The 23,326-nt window shown below is 39.5% G+C and overlaps 1 protein-coding gene across 1 annotated transcript in view; it reads right to left on the bottom strand.

Annotated features, from left to right (window-relative positions):
• The window catches only part of DOCK4 (dedicator of cytokinesis 4), a gene marked incomplete in the record, with an annotated part of 410,929 nt that overhangs the window by 207,443 nt on the left and 180,160 nt on the right, over positions 1 to 23,326 (bottom strand). The window contains 3 exon segments of the mRNA XM_034758276.1: positions 47 to 179; positions 2,731 to 2,791; positions 3,482 to 3,563. Coding sequence (XP_034614167.1) covers positions 47 to 179; positions 2,731 to 2,791; positions 3,482 to 3,563 — 276 coding nt within the window.

The raw sequence follows: 23,326 nt of genomic DNA, 5'->3' as shown, positions 1-23,326 counted from the left end.
ATGGACTCCAAAACTCTTAATAAATTAAAAGGAAACAATCTCTTACATGTATACTTTTAAGATAAGGTCATCCTTTGAGTCTCCTGCTAGTAAATCTGCAATGCTGAGGACTGCACAGCCAAAGGGCCGTCGGTATTGTACGTTGCAAGCATTTTTCTTTTCTCCAGCTCCCATTCGGCCTGTCAAATATAACAAAAATATGATGCATAATCCACTAAAATGCCTCCTTCTAAAGCCACAGAGGAGGGAGAGACCAGCTCAGCTGATACCTGAAGATAATGTAATGGTTTTTATGAGATTATGACAAGCGTAGTGGTTACAAATCTCCTCCATCTTTTCATATTTTCCACTTAAATTAGAACAGTAGAAAATATGAAAAGTGCATTACACTTATAGTGCATTTGTAAGGTCCAAAACTGAGGGGAAACTGGTTACTTTCTCCTGACCTCCCCTATCATATACTTCTTGTTTCATACTATATTCGATTGGGCAATGCTGCACCAAATTTAGCATTCAGGTATCATGTACTACCGGACATTCCGTCTTTAAACATTTGTAAATATTATTTCACTACAGTTGCTGTTAATAGTCCTCTGCCCTGTGACTGATAGGAAGTGCTGTCTCTGGCGATGACAATTAAGCAGACAGGTGCTGCTCCCATAAGAGGCAATTCAGTAGCATGGGCATAAGTGGACTAATGCAAGAACAGCTATTAAAGATGAAAGACAAGAGGAAAGAACAAAAAGAAGAGGAAAGATGCTGAAGCACAAGAAAGCAAATAAGTATAAAGAAACAAACAAAGAAGCAAAAGGAAGTAGTGATGGAAACCAGACCTTTTTCTAACATTCTTTCCCCTTTGATTCAAAAACAATAGCCCAACTGCATGAACAAAGCAATAGCCGAACATGCAGCTGCATGTCCTGCATCAAAATAGAAGGGAATCCCTTCCTTTACCTACTCTGCTCAATCACAGCTATGCACCTTTTCTACCAGGTGCATATGCGTTTGATGCCAATTTCTGAAATGAAAAGCACCTGGTCATAGCTGTTGTCGGAAAATGCCTCCCCGTAACATTTCCCTGCATCACAGCAGCTAGGAGAGTAATCTTTCATTTTCACCAAGTACATTGTCCAAATCTTATTTTAATCTAAATATTTCAGCAAGTGTTCTTGGTCTTTCAATAGCTCTCTCTCATAATCCCACATCTGTGCTATGTTTATGCAGTGACAAATGGCAAACTATTTTATGACTCTGCAGTGTTTCTTGTTTCTTCTCTCTCTTTGGAATAAAAAAATGCTGGGTTCCCTACTGAAGGTCCTTAAAAACTGCATTGGCCTTTCAGACGGTCTGATTGTGGAGCTATGAAACATATAGAACCTATTTCAACTTTACAGAATCAGAAGACAGAGGCTTTGAATTGATGCAACTCAAATAGCATATGCAGTGACTACAATATCAAGACTGTCATACAAAATTCATAGGCATACTTTCTGGAATCTTAAACTGATCTAAATGCAAAGACTTGAGGTTTTTTCCTTGCTCTAAAAGTCTAGATTGTCAAAATTTTAGAAAAATGGTGAAACAATGAGGATTCTATACCTTGTCCTTATTTTAAAGGTTTATTCTTACCAACTTGGCGGTTGGCTCAAAAGTTAACATTTTACACCATTTTCGCCTCAAAATTGTTTACCACCCAATTTCCTACATCTTACCCATTAAATGAGTATATGTCTCCCAGCTTTGAAGTCCTGGTGACATACTACAACCATATAAAAAGGAAAAAAAGTATACAGAAAAGATCTGAGATTTTTTGCTTATTCTGTGTATAAGACAGGTGTGTATTACAGTATCCAAACCCAGAGTGCAGTACAGAGGATTATTACAACAAAAATAAAATACTCTTCAAAAAATCAGAAAGAAATGAAGGTACACTTAGTGCTGTACATCAACTATAACATTATTTTCCAGGCAACAATGCATATCTCTAAGAAGAGAAATACTCAGGAATGATATGAAGATTATTGGAGTTAACTCAATACAGCCTCAAGACAATTTCTTAAAGAAATAGATTAAATAAAATACATGCTCTTCACTTCTACAGATCTTAAACATTGTCTTTGGAGGAAATCAGATTTGTTCATATCATATGTTAAAATTTTCTTAAAGGGAACAACATCTCCTCCATTGCAGTTTCTTTTCCCTTATCCCACAAAAAGGACACTGAATTAGTTTGAACTATTTAAAAGAACGGGTACACATTGTCATCAGTCCATTTATACTAATTAGGTCTGCTAAATTTCCAGACAAGTTGTTCTACTAGTGCAACATGGCTGAAATTACTCTGTGGGAGTAAAGCAGGTTTTTTTCAACTCCTTTTAAACTCATTCATTATGCTAAGACAGTTCATATGATAGGCATGCATGTGCTTTTTGGTATTAATGAGAATAGTATCCTATATTGTTATAGGGTACTCTGTCCTTAAGGGATTATAAATTTAGCTTCTTAAAGTGTTTAAAATATTAGCACAGAGCAATGCTGGGAAATTCTAGGCACAGTTTATTTGCTATTGTGTATCAGAATGTAAGCACATTCTTTTCAAAGCTTACTCAGACATACAACCAGCGAATGTGACAGATGCTATAAGCAAAACTCAAGCACATTGTCTTTCCTTTATTTACTGCCCAATGCCTTCCAAATATATAGTTTATGCTGGCAAGCTGTCGTACATACCTATGCGGATAATGTGCACAGTGATGTAGATGTCCTTCCTGAGTTCACTGCTACTCAAATCCTGCAGAGAATCAGAGTCTCATTATTTTTGACCCAGAATTAAAATATGACATTTAAAGATCTTAGCATATTACTATATGTGCCAAAGTGATAAATGAACACGGAGTGCACTTTTAACAGAGGATTTGTTACAATACAGTATTGAAAAATTACATCCTTGAATACTTTAAATTTGTGGCCTTGCAGGAGTATGGGCAACTTCTGTCCTAAAATGCTATGGAACAGATTGTGCCCTGCTGCATCAAGGCTGCAGAGGGGCAGGACGCAAGGAGCTCCCTCGAGCGCCACTGTACATCAGTGATGCATGACTGCAGTCCCTACACTCTTTAAAGCACAAGGATTGCTGTCTCCAAGCAACCCCTGGGTGCAGGAGAGACAAGGAGAAGGAGGGGCTGCCCAGCCTTGCAGGGAGGAGTATGCTGTACTTGTGCACTGGGAAAGCACCAGAAAGTAGGCAGAATTATTTCTGGTGTTCCCCCAGGTGTGGTGCAGCACTGCAAGACCTTTAGCATTGGTCTGTGCCTCAGTGACACAACAGAATCTTTCATTAGGATTCAAATCAATAGCCAATCAAACAGCTCCGACACAGCACTGAACTATTTAATTACACAATAGTTAATTTACTCCATCTTTTATTTAAAATATTCAGCACAATTGCATGAAATGAGCATAAAGAATGTGTAAAGCTCACCACAAAGAGAGAACAATGTCTTTCTGGCTTCTCTGGACATTTTGGCAAGCCATTCCTATTCAGTCTTAAAAAAAACCTCTCGCTGCAAGAAAATAAATAGAGTAGGCTGAGTAATGTTAAGGCAAATGAGACTTGATTCTGAATTTCTTTCAAGGTGAAATCTTCCTCAAAATATAGAAGAATGAAATTTCTAAGAACTTGATAACAACAAAAAAGTATACTGAATCTTGATGTATTGTTTGTTGTAATTACAACAAATCCGAAATTAAATACAATTATTTTTTGGGCTGTGATTTTGTAGAATTATATTCACTTCCTGTGAAATGATGTACATACATAGAAATACAAAACTATAAAATCTAGGTACACTGGACATTATTACAGAAGGTATGAAATAAGTTGGTACGGATTCTAACTTTGCGGGTATTGGCATAATCTCACAAACTGCCATTCAGTCAGTATCTTTCTCACAGATTAATAAAATTGTCAGAGGAAAAGGTAATAGGTAAGATGATGTTGACAATATTTGTCCCCACTATTAAACTTTAACTTCCACCCTCCCTAATGTAGCTAGACTGGACGGATTTTAGTAGACTATGGAATAAGAGCCTTTATAGCTGCAGTCAGGAAAGCATTATTTCCAGAATTCTGCCTTTAAAATCTGTCAGTGTTTGCTAAATGCTACTGTGGAAACAAGTATCAAAACAAAGAATTTGGCAAATTTAACACTGCCTCTGCTAAAACAGAGAGAATGAGAGAATTTTAGAGCCACTGAGGGGACAGGACCTATGAAAAAGGGGAGAAAGGGTATTTGTTACATTAAGGAAAGATTCCCACAGAATTTTAATGGGAGTTGGATCAGACCCATAGGAAGGTTCACTATATGAAACAGGCAATTCATGTGTGGAGGAAGTTTACAAGAGACTCAGAACCCTCCATCCGTTGGACCAATTCTAATGGGATGGGTCATAACCCTATTTTTAAAGGGTGGGAGCAACAGGGTCACAAATAGTACGATGTGCAGAAAATCTAGCCAAGCAGTTGTCTGGATACCCCAAAGTTATAAAATAAATTACTAAGAGATCATCCTGTACATACATTTTTAACTACAGCTTTCTCAGCTGTTTCTATCTCTTCTGCCTATGGCCAAGGCCCAAACATTTTTGCCAATGTTTTATACTAATATATATCTTTTAAAAACAGCAGCAGGAATATTTATAGGAATATGCCGGATGAGGTACAAAACCCTGAAGATGAGTTAAATCTTTATTGTTCTGTCATTCCCTATTCACAAAATCTGGCGACCAACCATTTAATCAAAATCATATTTAACCTGAGCTACAGTTGGGTGTTGGTTTAATTTGTATAAGTCAGCCAACCTGGGCAGTTTGAATCCCCAGGTACTTCGACTTTTTATTGGAATAGGTCATTTTAAACTACATTCCCCATTTGTAGCTACCCAGTTTCCCATCTGATGGCAGAATAAGTGGAAGCTAAGAGTAGGTAGTCTAAACTCTTGTATATTTCATAGGCAGAGACACGGAAATGCCATTTCTCAAGCACATACAGATACTTTAGTATATAGCCATCTCATCTCCATGGTAACTTTAAAAGAGGGTTTAAAAATAAGGTCACTCAACATTCTGTGCAAAATCTAACTGTTTTCTGCTGCATATGAATTTAAAAGATGAAGTGTTTTTCAAAATTTTTTTTAAAATTAGCTCATTTTAATACAAATACAATACACTAAAAGAGTGCTGTTATATCAGATGCTGCATCACCGGGCTCTAAATAAACTTAAAGTTAGCACTCACCATAGCAAGAATATTACTGTGTGTATTATATAGCGCTTAGGAGCCGCAGTCATTGGCCAGGATCTCATTGTGGTAGATGCCATACAAGCACAGAACAAAAAAATGGTTCTTATCCCACATTGGCTACACACCCTGTCTCTATGATCTGCAACCAGCAATGAATCTGAACTGTGTCAATATAATTTTAGTCCAGGCAACCAACAAGGCTGTTCTGAATTTCACCGCCTTATCTCCAGTCTATAGACCTGTCCATCAGTCATGCGTATCAGCAGCAGTGGATGTGTTACTGAATGATTTGTGCTTAAAGCAGGCAAATGGAAATGATTGTCCCAAACAAGAACAGCAGCTTCCAGGAAACTGGGTCTTTGGCAGACTTATGGTGTTTATAAACAGTTTTTATAGGCTGGCAAATGTTGAAAAAATATGCATGCCCTCCAAAACCCAGTGCCTGTTGTAACAGCTTACTGTACATTCACATGTCATTTCATCTTTCAGATGATCCATTCATTCCTGCTCTATACCTTCTCATACAGCTAAATAGCTGGTTATCGCTTACACACGCTTGAAAAATTTACTCAGCACCTCATAGCTTGAGATATAAATCAACAAGTCAGGGTAAGAACACATGGGCTGCCTGCCTGTAGATTTCCAGAGATACTTAACTCACATTTGGAAGGTTGCTTGCATAAACATAAGCGCTAGGAATTTATTTTTAGAAAAAAAATTGCATTTAGATTCTGCAGATGTCAAAGGCACTGCCCTAGGAATGCTTCCTACTTCCACAGGTGTGCGAATTTTTCAAGCCCTGATTACACACGCTCTCTGCAAGGCTAAGCAAGTGTCATTCAGGATACAATTATTAAAAGCCAGCAAGCAAGCACTGTCATGCCACACAGAAATATACCATTTGAGATGACACTTAATTGGTGATGCAGAGCTAAATTTCTCAGATGCATTTTAAATGTAGTATGATTGAAGGAAAATAACTCTAGATGCAGTTTCCACAGTATGATTTACACAAAAATGAAACAAAAGCTACAGTTCTGACTACAACGTTAGAATACGTTAGCAGAGAGCAAATGTGAGAAGTCAGCCTTTTAAAATATTAGGAAATGTTGATATTCAGTTACTTTTAAGTAAAGAGGGCACGTGTGTTCATTAAACCTCACGTGGATTTCTTCATAGAAACCACGTTAGAAAATGAATGAGAAAAGTGAACTGCTTTTCTAAAAGAAAGAGAAAATACAGAATTTGAGAGATCTAACAGCTTGACTTCAATCGGCCAAAACTCCAGATGATTAAAGCTGAGGCTAGTGTTTTACTTCTCAGCAGTCAGTCACTGGTAAATATACCTGGCAAATATGCACAGCAATAACCCAAAGCAGAAGGATCTTTTCTTTGTATTAAGGGCATTTGATTTTAGCTTAGGCTTCTAAGCATTTTTATGAGTGCTAAACTCGCCACTAAAATATGCGGTGCACATTCTAGCTCTTCTGTTATCTGACAAGAAATACAGAAATAACGAACACTGAAGAGATTAATTTAAGCAGGTCAACAAGGGATTTTTGTACTGAAACATCCTCTGTAATACTGAAGTAACAATGTGCTCCAAATCTGCAGTATACCGATTGCCTTTAAAAGGAACGTGCCACAAACTGTTCTATTTTCATAACTGACTCTTATTTACTTATATTACTACTTGTGTGTTATTAGTCTAGACAGATTGCCTATTGTATGACTTTTAAACACAAATCTGGCTGTCTTTTTGATATTATGCCACATGACATGATGTTGTAGAAAAGATTACCTTATAAACTGGCCAAATTCCTCAGTATAACATGGTTTTAGACATATTTAGGTAGAGACTATGTAAGGTTAGGTTCAAATAAGAAAAAACAATGAACACAATAGATACTGAGAAAAAAGTGTTAGATAATTTTCTAAAATATTCTTAGAACAAAACACACGTTTCAAGAGTAAAGTTAGTTATATTTTATTACACTGACAATGTGTATACATTACAGACCCAATCCTGTACCCATTGAACAGTTGCAAAAGGTTCACTGACTTCAGTAACAATAAAATCAAATCCAAAATATTACCATTATATGTAATGATAGTACACATGCAAGATGTTCTACAGCATGTCACAGATGCCTGGTATAAATAGATAGTAAGACTTCCAAAATGGAAGTCACAGGAATGTAATTAATGGACACTGAGAAAGGTTTTCAAAAATGCCTAAGTGATGCAGGAGCACAAGTCCAACTGACTTTCAAATGGGACTTGCACTTTTAAGTCAATTAAGCATTTCTCAAAATGGTGCCTGCCCAGAATCTTTAGTTTGATGTAACTCCAACAATCTAACTAAAAATATTAAATGGTGTGTGAGAGAAAAGAATACTTCTTTTAATCTGAATATTTTGAATTGAGATTACACACCAACTACTGGTATAAACTGAAACTTGGCTACTAATCCAGAGAGGGAAATTAAAAACATACGGTGAAATTCTCAAAGATACCTTCATGGCTCTGCTGACTCTTTTAGTCATGGAGACTGCATGACTCTGTGTGCTAGCCTGCGAGCAGCAATATTTTGAAGGCTTAGGCTGGGATTTTGGTTTCTTGAGTAACAGCTAAAATGATTTTAGCATAAATAATTTGCACCAATTATTTTTCACTAATATTTCATATAGAAACCATGAGTCTGAGAGATACAGAAATAGCTTCAGAAGACAAAGTATGTTTAGGCGATAACAGGGAATTTATGATGAAAGAAACAAATGTACATTCCAGGCTGGAGCCTTACTAAATGGTAAGCTTTTATTTAAAGCTTAGCCTGGCACCACAGGAGAAAGATATTTTGGGTTGTGATGTCATCAATACATAGCTTTACATCTCCTTTATGCTGAACCCAGATTCTAATGTCTCAATTATTCTCCCAGTGCCTCACTGAGATAAGGGTCTGGATAGAAGCAAATTTACTGTGACTCAATCCCAATAAGAGGGAAATGAAACTTGAAGACAGCGGGAAGAGTTTACAAGAAAGGCTGGCATCTGTTATCTATACCACAATCTGAGGATATATGCTTATCTTTTACCAACCCACTGGATTCACCGTGATCGTGGATTTACTGGGGTGGTCCACAGTGCCAGGAGACTGATTGTATTTCTCATGCAGACTCTGTTACAGTCAGCACCCAGCTGGCTGCAATGTGCCCTGGCTGATTAGGAATACCCTGAAACCCTCCCAAAGTTCCAGCTGATGAAGAATGCAGGTCATCACCTGAGCAGGGCACATTACCATGAGCACATAATGCCTTTTGCATGAATCTCCCTGTGCTGACTCTTGTTCACTTCCAGATGTAATTTAAAATGTTTTAATCTTGCAAGCACTGAATGGTCAGGCACCAGCTCTCTCTCACACGGTATATCTTCATGGCAGCTAAGAGTAACTAAAAACTATTTGCTGTTGGTTCCCAGTTTTAAAAACATTCCATAGCTACTGGCAGGGTCCCTCAGATGAGGGTCCCTGGCTCTGGTATTTGCTCTCTTGTAAGGTTCACTTATAAAACCAGCTTCAAGGGTGTGCAGAAGCTTTCTATTCACCTCCCATCCCATCCTGCGGGAAGCCAGGAATCAAACCAGGCTTAGTACTGCGATGCTCTAGCTTGCAGCAGTTTGACAGCCCCAAAGGGACTGGCCCACTGGCCCAAAACTGGTTGAGCTCAGGATGTCAGACCCTCTGCTGCCCTTGGCATGCCCACTATGCTGGGGGATCTCCAGCTCACTGCTAAAGCCAGCTCTCTGGCCCCTTTGTACCACATCAACAACACAAAGGGCATGGAGCAGGAGCCAAGCAAGATCTGATCCAAAGTTTTTACTGCTACCTGTTGTGAGTGGGTTTATGTAATTTATTTTTTTCAGATTTGTAATTAAGCACCTACAGTAGCTTCTAAATATAAATAATAAAGTTCATGCCAATCAGAGGACTAAAAAGAACAAATCAATTACCATTTTATTATCTATCTGCCATCAGAACAAATCCATTCCTGGTGTACCAATCTAAGCAAATAGGTTTCTGTTTTCTGAATTAATAGTATCAACAGCAATCTTCTTCCTAACCAAGATCAGCAAGATATCCTAATCTGAATCTGCTCAATGGAATTGATGATCTTCCAGCCCAGATGGGCAGTCCTTAGATCTATAGCATTCATTCCATTTAGACAAAAAGAAAACACTCAGTCATCCATCTTCGTTTTCATAAGCATACAGCTCGAATCCATCTTTTTACCTCACCCTACTCAAAATGACACACACTGCCATCCTGAACCAATCAAAGGAGTAGAAATACAGTCCATAATATTGTACAAACAAAAGAGGCAGGTACATGTGTCAGTGGTGAAATATCAAGCAAATGTCTTCCTATGTTTATTACCCATGACATTTGTATGTAAAACAGAATTAGTGCTGTTTAGTTTCATCTGCTTCTATTGTTGTTCTACTGAATTTTACAGCAAGCAACTAATTTGATGTTATCAATGACTAAAGACTCCTGCCTTTAATTCCCCACCTGAAGCCATACATTTTATGTTGATTACATAACATTAGCAGCAGTGAATATACTCATGCCTGTTTTATTGTTAGCTCTCCCAAGAATGTCAATAACTGCTGACCAACATTTAAAAGAGACCATGACAGCAACAGCGATACTTGATTCAATTTCAGATGGTTGTCAGGATGTACAAAGCTCTTCACTTTGAAAAAGTATCCGCTAATATGATATTTTTGATTTTTTATTCAACAGCTATTTTAATCTCATTTTAGTTATAAAAGCATCTGGATTCAATTTGTACCCTGTGATGAGAAAATACACTTGATATTGTAAATAGGGTTTGGACATACTGTTGATTTTAGTAGAATATTAGATTTCTCCATTAGATTTCCTAGTTATTATGAAAATTAACTCCTTAATGTGCTCTTGAGGTATTTAAACTATTTTACAAGTTAATACAACTTTTAGTTGATACCTAAGGGCTAGATTCTGCCACCTTTACTCATGATGAGTAGTATCTTTCTCTGAGACTAGATCCATTTACATCAATTTGACCAGTTACATAGTATGGTACTACTCAATAGTAATAAGCTTAGCAGAGTTTGGCGCTAAGTTAGTAAGCGTCAATTTAAAGGAAATAGTTCAGAAAATGCCAGTGCAATTCCATTGCAGCAGATAATACTTAAATCAAGTCCCTGCACTAATTATTACGAGGATGTCTCACTTGTGTTGTAGTTGCATATTTTGTAATTTCTCCACGAACTCAGCAGTACTGTATGTGAGTGATTAAAATTAAATGAGGTTTTGTTATAAAGTGTATTTAAAATGTAATCATTTCAAATATTGCTATTAAAACAACAGGATTTGTTTTTCTGGAACATGGCCCTTTCTTCAGGCTAAAAGCAAACAATTCACCACTGGCATGAAGAGATACAACTCAGTTGCCTCAGTGGAGCAGAGCCCACTAACCCAAGCAGTGTATCTGACCCTAAAGTAAACCTTTAAAAGGTTCACAGGTACTTGACTGATTATAGGCAGTACTGAATGTGACCGGGCATCTACTGTTATACACTTGAATTGGGAAGAATTAATTTGTGCTCTTTCGTCTTGAGTGTGAATTACAGATCATAATTTAAATATATAAAGCACACGGCCATGCAATATACAGAACTATTTAAAAAGATCTTCCAATGGCACCTTCCTGTTCAGCTTACATTGTTTTTCTTTAAAAAATAAGTTTCACTTTGCCTACCATGAATTTCTTCAGCTTTGCACTCTTTATACTGAGTGAGAGCATCAAGAATTTTCTATACCCACTACATGACTTTTAGTACTATTAACTGTTCACTGAATTCTCACACAAAAGCAACTATATGTTCAATCAAAGAAATAACAATATCCTGATTTTACACTCTATCAAAACAAAACACTGAAAGGACAATTCCTTGAAATGCTACAGAAAGCAACAAGAATCCTCTCTCATGCAATTATTTCAAACTGCACTGACAACAGCAGGGTATTCATTTATCACTAAAATACATGCAAAATATGGCCTTCAGAGCTTAATAGAATATGCAATACTGCTTATAGTTTTAAGTAACATATGCACAAGCTTCAACATAACTACTGAAGAATCTGACAGACTCTGGACAGGAAAGCAAGCATAGATAGGGTTGTTGGAATCCAAAACAGGCAGAAAATATTTGGGACACTCCCCTGAGTTGAAACACTTTACTGCGGTAACTCAGAGAGGGTTAAGTATCAGAGGGGTAGCCATGTTAGTTTGAATCTGTAAAAAGCAACAGAGGGTCCTGTGGCACCTTTAAGACTAACAGACTTCTGTTAGTCTGTTAGTCTTAAAGGTGCCACAGGACCCTCAGAGAGGGTTACTATTCAATAGCCATTTCTTAAACACATCTCAACATTCCATAGAAAATTACACAACATTGTATTTGGGTACGCAACATCAGACCCGCAAATGAGCATTTTGCAAAAATGTGTTCACAGCAGATACAAAACTTTTGAAAGCTAATACTCTCCTTGCTCAACCAGTAATGACTGATTGTTCAAATCTGTAGTGCACACATTTACTACAGAAAATAGCACATGGTCAATATAGCTTTTGGAGTAGGCAGCAGTGCCAAACATTCCTTTCACATACACATATGTACTCTTTCATGCTATATAAATTATTTCTGCTTATATGATAGCTGCTGACAGGTACAAAGTTGAGCTGCAAAAAATAACTTACTGATACCCATAACAGTTAAATCAACACACTATTCTTATTAAAGATGTGTGCGTGTGCACATACAAATGTCTGACTCTCAGAACAAGCATTACTAAAATAACATTCTATTTGGGTTAGAAGATAAATTAGTATAATTTTTATCTATTGTACACATAAGTGCTCAGAAAACAATTAGCACTAATTAGAGATTGAACGGACTTACGGGTCACCTAATATTGACATGGCAGCTTATGTTGTGAAAGAGAAGGGACAAAAAAAAAAAAGAGATTTCTGTGTAAAAATTCTCAACTAACTATTGGTAAAGTCAGTAAGAAATGGAGGTAAGAGGGAAGAAACACACACCATTCTCTTTGGCCTGGATTCTCAAGTCCACCATGTTTCTCAAGGGGCTGTAATACATTGGGATTCTCGCAATGTATGGAGATTCTCCATTGGCATAACACTCTCCTGCAGTCTCCCATGCCAGACACCACCCTCCAATACCAAGCGTAAGGGAAAGAGGGGTTAGGGGCATAGCAGAAAGGAGAGGGGACTGGATATGGTGGAGCAAGGCTGCTCTATGGCCAATTCTCCATTGGTGTAAGGTACCTGAAGGAACTTGCATCACAGATTAAAGTTAAAACTGCCTCCTTGTAGCTTTAATTTGAGCCAGGGCTCGACGGCTCATAATCAGTGAGCTGTAACCAGTTCTTGACCCACCTCAATCTCCATTGCACCTGAGCAGCGCTGGGACCACTGGAGACTCTAACTTTAGGCATTTGACAGCACTTTGACCCTGATTCAGAAAAGCTTTAGCATGCAGTTTAATCACTGTGTTGTACATCTTTAACAGTTACAAACACACCAATGAATATGACCTATGTAACAGTCATTATGTATTAAAACAATGTATGACTGTATTGCAATTTTAAAAGACACTTATTATCAAAGGCCATAACCCACTGCTATCTGTAGAAGTTTTTTGAATGCAAAGATCGAGGGTAAACTATAACCCTTAATTGTGGGCAGGAAAAATAATTATGGATGAGGTAAAATTACTGAACATTAAGTGTAAATTTATGCTGGCTGAAATTCACTCTACCCACAAAGTACAAGTGTCCATACTATGCTGATAGAATGAGGAATGGTTGGGGAGATAGAGTCCATCCTCAAGACAGGACAACAGTGGGGGAATTGCCACACATCTCCTATTGCAGCGTAAAGGTTGGAATAATGATGGCAGCCCCTCCACACTGGTTGCGCACAGCGCTGTGATCTGCATAAACGTGCATCCATAACCTCTCCCTGAGGCACCCAAATGGCCTGCCATGCAGGCCTATATAGGGCTAGTGCAGAGATCTGTATCACTGTGCACAGGGTGGGAGCAGGCAGTCTCTACAGATACTCAGCAGACAGACCCCACTCCCCATATCCCAGTGCAGCCTGTACATGCGGTAAAAGAGTGCAGATGAACCTGCACTGGCCTTCCACGTCTCAGGTGAATTTCACCCACTGAGTCTAGCTCCAAATCAATTACATCAAGGATGACAAAGGGGCAAAAAAGGCTGATTACTCTTTCCTGCTCAAATACCAGGCAAACTTCACCCATAAATGAGGGCAGATACACGGTCTGCAGGAAAAACTGAAAACCAAATGGGGGAGGCTGTTTGGCTCTTTCCCTTCTTTGTACAGAAAACGTGACTGAAGGAAACTAGAATTTGTAACTTGGATGTTAAATGGAAGTGTTAGAGACCCATTTAGTCTGTGTAGAAAACAAAGTGTGGTCGCAGGCAAAGATGGTAGCCAGTATTCTGGGTGGGACACTCACGCTCACAACTCCAGCAGAGCTGCCTAACTGTCAGACAGAGGCATGTGAGAACTCTGCCAGGCCTAAAAACCTCTTCTGTCTGGGAATCTCCATACCGGTCTCTAAAACAATGGATGAAATCTATGTGGCCCAACCACCAGCCTACAGTACTAGCCATGCAACAAGAGAGGGAGCCTGCACTGTGCTCTTCTAAAGAGCAGATGAGCTGACAATTCATAGACTCATAGATTTTAAGGTCAGAAGGGACCATTATGATCATCTAGTCTGACCTCCCGCATGATGCAGGCCACAAAGCCGTCCCAACCCTTTCCCTTGACTCTGCTGTTGAAGTCCCCAAATCCTGTGGTTTAGAGACTTCAAGTAGCAGAGAATCCTCCAGCTAGTGACCCCTGCCCCATGCTGCGGAGGAAGGCGAAAAACCTCCAGGGCCTCTGCCAATCTACCCTGGAGGAAAATTCCTTCCCGACCCCAAATATGGCGATCAGTAGAACCCCGAGCATGTAGGCAAGACTCTCCAGCCAGACCCTCATTGGCCATTGAATTCAGCATGGAGGTTCCCAGAATCTTAGGAAGAATTTCTGAGCCAACTAGAATTCCTCCTGCAACTGCCACCGTCGCACAGCTCCTCCGCTTCTCCCAACACAACGACAAGCTGATCCTACGAATTCTCAACGTCTAGCTGAAGCAAAAAGAAAGGCAGCATTTTTTCTATGCCTTAAAAAATATCAAGCACTGAGAAAGCTGCGTGTCTCATTTGCAGTATTGCCAACACTAAGCATTCAAAAATTGCGAGTCTGGTGCCAAAAAAAAAATCATGTGATTGGCTTATAAGTCATGAGATTTTTTAAAATAATGTGCAGATATTGTTTATTTGTCTTCTTGTTTTTGAGCCTTTAGTTACATTTCCAAATTTCCACAACCAGGAGAGCTAGAAACTTCCCTTTTATTAAAATAAAAGCTGAATTTCTCTTGTAATCACATGAACCTGGGCACTGGGGCTTTAAGAGATGTTGTAAGACTTGCATTAAAATCATGAGAGTTGGCAACATTACAATTGCTATGCTTATTTTCAACTTGTTGGGATGACAACATTTTGAAGTGATGCTGTGTTGTAAGGGGCAGCTGTGTGAAATTATACCAAACACTGTGGTCAACTTCAAGCTGATGCCTCATGTACATCTTTAAAAATGTATTTAGAAACAGTTCTGCTGTGCATTTTGTTTTTTCTTTCCTTCCCACCAAAAAACAATAGCATTATTTTTTAAGAATTCATCACATCCTGCTGTTTTATTTCAAGTCAAAATCCCATTTTGTGACATCAGAGTCATGTCCAAGGCAACCACCAACAATGTTATAAAGGATGTGGATTTAAAGTAAGAAATAAACAGCAGGATCCGATTAACTTCTAAGCAACAAAGATCCTGGTTTTCATGCAAGTGCCATAAGTACTTAAAAACAGAGCACGAAAAATACCAAAAACACAACCATACTCATTTCTAAATAGCAGGGTTTTCAAATTTTTCTATGAGTTGCCAGTAGATATTTAAAGTGCAGCTGTAATCAAAAAGTGAATTCAAATTACATCATGGAGTTCTATGATTATTTGCTTCCCATGACTTCCACATCAAATTTTCTCCGTTTGCAAGAAAAAAGATGTTTTTATTTTTAAGAGCTAGTGCTGCAAATTCAGCCTAAGTTCGGAAAGTTCAGCTGTGTGCTTTACGGCTCACTCATCAGTACTAAAGATTCTGTAACTGGAACTTGGTTAGCAATTCTCTTTCTATTGTGAAAGGCAAAACAGAATCCAGCTAACTCTCACGTAGCTGTGTTGACTCTGCAGTACAACCAGGTGTTAGAAAGTAGCCATTCAAAAACGCACCCAGGAACAGGCCATTGCATGATAAAGCATCATTTTACGTAGTCACTTTTCTGACCATGCCTGCATCTTAAGACTATGTACACTGGGTATGTGTGCTGAGTTATGTTTTAAGTGCATGTTTTAAATACCATTTAGCATCCAGTGTAGAAGATGACAGGTATGTTTACTCCAGATGCCAAGTGGAGTTTGTGTTGATCAAAGCATGTTAGCCAGCACAACTCATTTTCCTAGTGTAGATGAAGCCCACATAATTACTACTGGTCCAGACTGAAACACAGAAATGAAGCTTATAGATAATGAGTCTCAATACAGGGAAATGCTGAGACCTGCGGTGAAGAAGAGGGATTTTTAAGCTAGAGCATCACAGTTCTCAAATTTGCATGTATAAGAACATAACGGACATCTGAAATCATTCCTTCCCAATTGAAGGGTGTGTGTGGGGGGGAATGTTGTCAGCTTATTAACGCAGAAATTAATGGTTACTAACTGTCAGGAGCTGGCCAGAGGAATAGGCAGACACAGACTTCGGCCTTCTGCCGAGCCAGGGAATGGTAAGCCTTAGAAAGAGGAAGGCATGTTTTATTGTTTTAAGATCTGCTTTCTCTATATGGCTTTTGTTCTAATACTTTGCTTTAAGGAGGCTGTTTGGTTATTGGATACCACCGTCATTGCCCGGGGAGGGGACAGAACTGCAGGCACTGAAGATAAGTCAGACCTGCTGATGTCATCATAGGGGATTGTAGTCCAGGCCCTGATCTGAGACAATCTTGTGATTCCACCCAGAAAGAAGAGCATTAGGCTGAAACCTTACCAGGGGGTGCACTCAAGAGGGGCCTGAGGTGCAAGAAGCCTGGGAACAGAGTCACAAGTGATCATGTTACGCACATCCCAGCTTTTCTTAACCAACAGTCATTATACAATGAGCCATGTGTCTGAGTCCACCGAAAAACCCTTCTAGAAAATCCTAAAAACAAACTAGCCTGCCTTATATTTCTAAGCTTCCAAATGTCATCTGTGCCCTTCACAAACAAACCTCTATAGATGTTTTCTTTTTTCCTCACTTTCTGTAAAGGATTAAGCTTATCTGATTTTGCAATTAGTGCAGCTATAATAATGCAGTGAAAATATAATCCATTATTAATGAGCTTAACTCTAAGAAAAACACAACAACAAAAATTCCTCTCTTCTTTTTTTGTGCTAAGTATATTTGCTGAATTTGTGGAGTCTCAGTGCAATACATGCTAAATGATATATGAAATGAAAACTCCTTGCACAGTGCACAGAGAAAATTACAGACAATACTGAGCTGTCTGCTATCACAACAGTACTCCGTGCTACAGCACAGACATGGCCAAATAATATCTAGCTCCCCAGCTGCAGAAAAATCCCAAGATATGTTCTATCTCAGGCATGTGCCCACAAGGAATTAGCGCAGACTTGTGGGGGAAGGTAAAGAAGAAAGGAAAGGGAGACTTTTAATCCTTTATATGGAAAAAGGAGTGTTTAAGTGACAAGAAATATGGACGATGGGTAATAAAAAGTACCTACATTTCTTAATTATTGCATGCAGTACTTTACCAGCAATCATATTCACACATTCACCCTGAGACATGTAGGGCACAAAACCAATACTGAAACATATGCAAACTTCTGTTGATGAGAAAGACCAGCTTCAAAAATTCAGACTAAACTGTGTCTATATAATCAGAGTTCACCCCAGTTGAGTCATCTTTTTCCATTAGGATCGGATAATTAAAGATGATAAACAGGAAGCCTCTTTTTAGACAACTGACAGTGTACAACTTCTTTAGTGTTTCCTCGGGGGAATGGCATTAGTTCTTTTAAATAGTGGTGGATACCAATCCTTCTCTTTAATACCTATCTTCTTGCTGTTTACAATACAAACCAATATATTCTTTCAAATTTTCACAACCTTCAATAAACTGGATTTAACACGTCTAGCACTTAGATGCTGGTTTATATGGTTAAAGTATGTACAAATATTATCTGCTGTTAAAAAATATTTTAGTTATAGATTTATTCTCTGCCCCTTGCCCAATTTAGATGCACAATCCACGTGAACGGCTTTCCAAAACTGGATTTTAGCCCTACAAAATAATCTCAAATGCACTTGACTTCTTTCCTCTTTTTTGAGGTATTACTTTGTTCTCTTATTTGCCATTTGAGAGAAGAGCCACAATATCAAAAGACTAGAAAGGGCAGAAACCACATTCCCCACACACATCAGAGAGGACCAAAATAAAATTCCTGGTTGGTCATTGGGCTTGGTGGTCACATGATCAACTAACCATGAGGAAATATTCAAATTCCTGTGTTTCTCTACCGTAAATTTCTTATTTAAATGACATCAAAGGCACTGTTGCAACTGATGGACAGTCGTATCCTGAAATTCTTTACCACCAAATCTTGACATTATTCCTTGCCAGGCCACGTTTGTAAGAGCCACCATGCTGCTAATCACCCTAACTGCCTAAGCAATCTCTACTTGGAGAAGTAAATAAAAACAAACAAAAAAAGTAATATTGGCCATTAAAGAATGAGTTGGTTGCAGCTGACTCTCCCTCCTTTCAAAAAAATGGGAGGAAGTGATGTTAGGACATCCGACTAATGTTCCCCTCAACCTGGGTAACTAACACACCACTGGTAACAAATTCTCCAGTAGCTATCACCACATACAAACCCTTTGGAGAAGAGAGTTCTCCTGGAGTTGCCTCAGCCCTCTACAGAATAAGCTCCAGCGGTCTTGCACTGACCACACATGACCCTTCTGAGGACAGTCTATCCACAGCCCATCTCCTCTGCTTGCTTTCAGGAAGTGTTGTGTACTGCTATGCAGGTTTGAATCGTTCTGGTCTCCTGCATTCACAGATGGCAGTATCTAGGACAGGGGTTGGCAACCTTCGGCACGTGGCCCATCAGGGTAATCTGCAGGCGGGCCGTGAGACGTTTTGTTTACGTTGACCATCCGAAGGCAGGGCCCCCCGCAGCTCCCAGTGGCCGCGGTTCACAGTTTCCAGTCAATGGGAGCTGCGGGAAGCAGCAGCCAGCAAGTCCCTGTAGCCTGCGCTGCTTCCTACACCTCCCATTGGCTGGGAATGGTGAACCGCGGCCACTGGGAGCTGTGGGGGGCCATGCCTGCGGATGGTCAATGTCAGCAAAATGTCTCGTGGCCTGCCAGCGGATTATTCTGATGGGTCACATGCCGAAGGTTGCCGATCCCTGGTCTAGGAGCACAGGCCTCAATTCTGTAAGATATTTAAACATAAGTTACTTTAAGGATAGTCTCTTTGACTCATAGGCTTAAAGGGATAAACGTGCTCAGACTTCTTGCTCAGTTGAGGCCATGGGAGGCAGTATTCTCAGCCTATAAGGATGAAAAACCCATGGGTTGCTCATGCAATTAGTGTTACTAATTGGCTCCAGCCTTCACTCACTCAGAAAAATGTATAAATTTGATTTAGTGGGATTCTTCAGGCTTTCATAGGGAGGTGAAGGACCTCAAAGTTTGGAAGTTTGAACAAGGCTTTTTTGGAAATAACACACTCTTTTCCTCCAATTCCAAAATCCATGCAGCTCTTTATGTAGTACTCCACATGTTTACCTCCCTAAAAACAGATGCTGTAATGTTCTTTTATTCCCGAAATAAAAATCAGTGGTAGCAGCCCAGCCCTTGAGTAATCCTACACCAAAAAATCAACACGCATGCAAAGAAGGAAACATTTTGATAAATGGACAGATTGCAGATCATAGGTTGCAATGGATTTTCAAAAGTACTGTTTAAAAACAATTGTAAAATAGAATGAGGAAAAATGTGAAAAGATTAATTATTTATATTAATGCCACTTAAAAAGGTGAAGTTAAGAGTATTACATAGGGATAATGAAATGATAATTCTGGTTTATTCTTTTACATGGTTGAGAAAGTTATATACTTAAAGGTTACAATATACTCCCTAAGTGCACAAAAGGGAAAATGCATAATACATCTTACTCTCATTAGCCTTGGATAAATGATCTACCCCATTTGTCTATACAGTTTACGAATCTGTGCTCATCTGAGGACAATATGACATTTATAAAACAAGGGAGTTCAAGGTGATGGAAAGAGGAGGATTTATCTTTGCTCTTCATATATAGGGGTCCACAGGCAACAGTCATTTGTGGCAAGACTTTCATATCATATTGACACAGACACAAAGTATACACATCTCTACTCTTTTGAATTTCTACCTTATAATTGTTGTGTTAATAGATTACCTTATTTGGAACGAAGCTAACACCATAAACCAAATGGTTTAGAAAAGGCATGATTAGATGGAAGCTTTGTGCCTTGTTAGCAAATGTAAGTTTTACTAACAAGAGATAAATCACTTGCATGTTCTGCTGCAATGTATCAGATGAAGTATAACATACAAAGACACAGATACTGTACAGATTTAAAGGTCAGCAAAGCAACTGGGATTTTAGGAAGGTGCTGGTGCACTGTTCTCTTGCATACTAATCTATGCTAAGAACCTAATACTTGTGATCTGAACAAACATACTTAGGGTGTGTATACTCTCTATTCCCTTTTTCATTTCAGGTTTCTGAGATGATGGCAGCCTGTGTTTTAAATAAAAAAAGCGGCAGAGATCTCTAGTTAGCAATGTGTTATGAATTTAAATTTGTGTTAGCAGTTTTCACACACTACAGGTAAAAGCCTCTGAGGAAAATGGGATAAAGCAGTTATCTGGAAAGTAGATATAATTGTGTCAATCTGCACAGGGTCTTACCATCTAATTTAGGATTTTCTATAGCACTTACCACTGTAGTATGTAAGCACTTATGGTCTGTAATTTCAAGACTGAAGAAGCCTAAAAATACTAAAAACAAGATTACCCTGCTCCCACATACAATTCAGCTTTTGATATGGTTTGCCTCAGAAAATGTTAACAACTATTTGGAAGACCCCGTTTAACACTATCTGCATGAACTTTGTACTCATTAAGTCAATCACAGCTACAAGAAACTGGCACGTGCTATTGTATATTAAACTATAGCCTTCAGGTAGCAATGTGAGGGTAACACTAGATGGATGTAGTACTGTTGAGAAGAAAAATGTCTATACTTCATTCATCTGATACACATATACAATTAATATGGTGTTCTACTGGGCAAACAGTATTATTCTTAAGTGCTGTACATAATTAATAATATTTAGCATTGATATAGCTATTTTCATCAGAGGATCTCAAAGCATTTAATAAAGAAGGTGTTTTAATCCCCACATTAGAGATGGGGAAACTGGGACACAGAAAAGCTAAAAGGTCTTAACAGAGGACATGCAATGAGTCAGAGACAAACCATGAACAAAACCCAGATCTCCTGTCTTCCTATCCAATGTCCTATCCACTGGAACACAGTGCCTCTCAATGACAGATATACAAAATAACTTACTTACACAAATGTTTGTCTCTCATTCTTGGCAGTAATGGAACTTTTTGATGATCAGACAAAGTTAACCAAGTCACAGTAGATAATTTATATTGTTCAGAGGGTCACCCAACTTATGACAGTATTCCTTGTTGCTTATAAAACCAATTCAAATTAAAACAGATAAGCTGCATTTTTCCAAGATCTGATTTAAAAAAATCAATGTATTTTTGACTAAAGAATCAGTCTTATCAGAGCTCCAATGTAATTGGACCCTCTGGCTATGCTGAGGCCACACTGTTTCACAAACTACCACAGCTGGCAAGTTGCAAAAGGGGAGGAAAACACACCATGATTAGATGTCATATTTATTCAGAGAGAAATAAAGGGGCAATAACCATAAAATTGTCATGGATTTCTAAGTGTGTGTAACCTGTTAAACACTTACTAGCTCTGTCATTCTGACCTAATTACAATAGAGGTTAATTTAAATGATCTGTTTGTGCTGGTATGAGGGCAAAACCTCCCACAAACAAATCCAAATAACCACACAGCACTTAGAACCATAATGGAGGAGTGTCCATATGCAGACACATTCAAAATGCTGCATGTTTCCCATTGAAGACAATGTCGCAAGGCTAAAGGACTATCCAACTTTCCGAATATTTGCCCATCAATACTACCATCCACCGTTTTACACCAACCCAGAAGACGAACTGTTGCATTCTTTCAACCTCAGTATGTTGTGCTAACAAGGTTTCAAGGCTATGTCTACACTGCCTTGCAGTTCAGACTATGGGTATTTGCGCCAAAATACTGCATTGAAATTCCCCCTTGTGGACAGTATGGGCATGAACTAAAAGGTTCCTACTTTGTATTGACATAGTCTTCTCTAAATAGGTCTGCATTAATTACCTGGTCTGAATAAGGCAGAACAGGGACTTGAACCTGGGACTATCACATCCCAGGTGAGCAGGGCCGGCTCTAGGTTTTTTGCTGCCCCAAGCAAAAAAAATTTTGGTTGCCCCCCCCGTCCCAGCCCTGGGCTCCTCACCGCACCCCCCCTGCCGCCCCAGCCCTGGGCTCTTCCCCACCACCACACCCCCCCTACCACCGCACCCCCCTGCCTCCCCAGCCCTGGGCGCTCTCCCCCCCACCCACACACACCCTGCCGCCCCAGCTCTAGGTTCCCCCAACCCCCCCACCATTGCCCCCCCCACACACCTCCTGCCACCCCAGCCCTGGGCTCACCGCCTGCCCCCCACCTGCACCCTCCTTCCGCTGCAGCCCTGGGTCACTGGTAACTCGGCTCCCAGGGCAGGTCATTCAGTAGGAATTTTAGATGTGCACAGAACACAGACAGGATTGGTTCCCATATGGTTACAGAACTGCAGTAAAGTGGAACAATTTTCAGCTTGTGTGATTGGAGGATATCTGGATGCATATTATAAGACTGTCCTACATAAATGAGGAAAAGTTGAGGTGCCTTTATTATTCTTTTGTTCCACTCTTTCTTTCTATGGGGAATTTGCAATGCATTATCACTGTCTTCCTTTTAAACAAACAAACAAACAAAAAAGGCAATGGCTGTTGAAAATAGCAATTCCAGTCCTAATAACCACTGTGAAGCATTTCTTGCTCAATTTTATCCTACTTTTTCTACATCAAGTTACAGTGGATCAGTATATTTGATTCGGGAGAAATGAAGTAACAGCTGCCCAAACTGAGCTTGAGCACTCCTGAATTTTGAGGTGTTCAAATCTGGAAGACAGGTGCGAGGGGGTGGGGGGTGGTAGGGGGCCTGTGGCTCCGCAAGGGAGCACGGCAGCATGTATGCAGCAGCGTGTCTGGTGCTGCGTGAAGCCAGACACGCTGGTCTGAGTGGCACCGTAAGAGGGCTAGGGGGTTGGAGAAGGGGTAGGGAGTTCCGGGGGGGCAGTCAAGGGACAGGGAGCAGGGGGGGTTGGATGGGGCAGAGGTTCGGGGGGGCAGTCAGGGGCAGGGAGAAGGGGAGGTTAGATGGGTCAGGGGTTTCAGGGGGGGGCAGGCAGGGGACAGGCAGCAGTTGGATAGGCATGGGAGTCCCAGGGGTTTGTCAGGGGACAGG

The sequence above is a fragment of the Trachemys scripta genome, chromosome 1 (assembly GCF_013100865.1).
Source record: "Trachemys scripta elegans isolate TJP31775 chromosome 1, CAS_Tse_1.0, whole genome shotgun sequence".
Taxonomy (NCBI): Eukaryota; Metazoa; Chordata; order Testudines; family Emydidae; genus Trachemys; species Trachemys scripta.
Note: the sequence above shows the minus strand (reverse complement) of the source record. Positions and strands in the feature narration are given on the sequence as shown.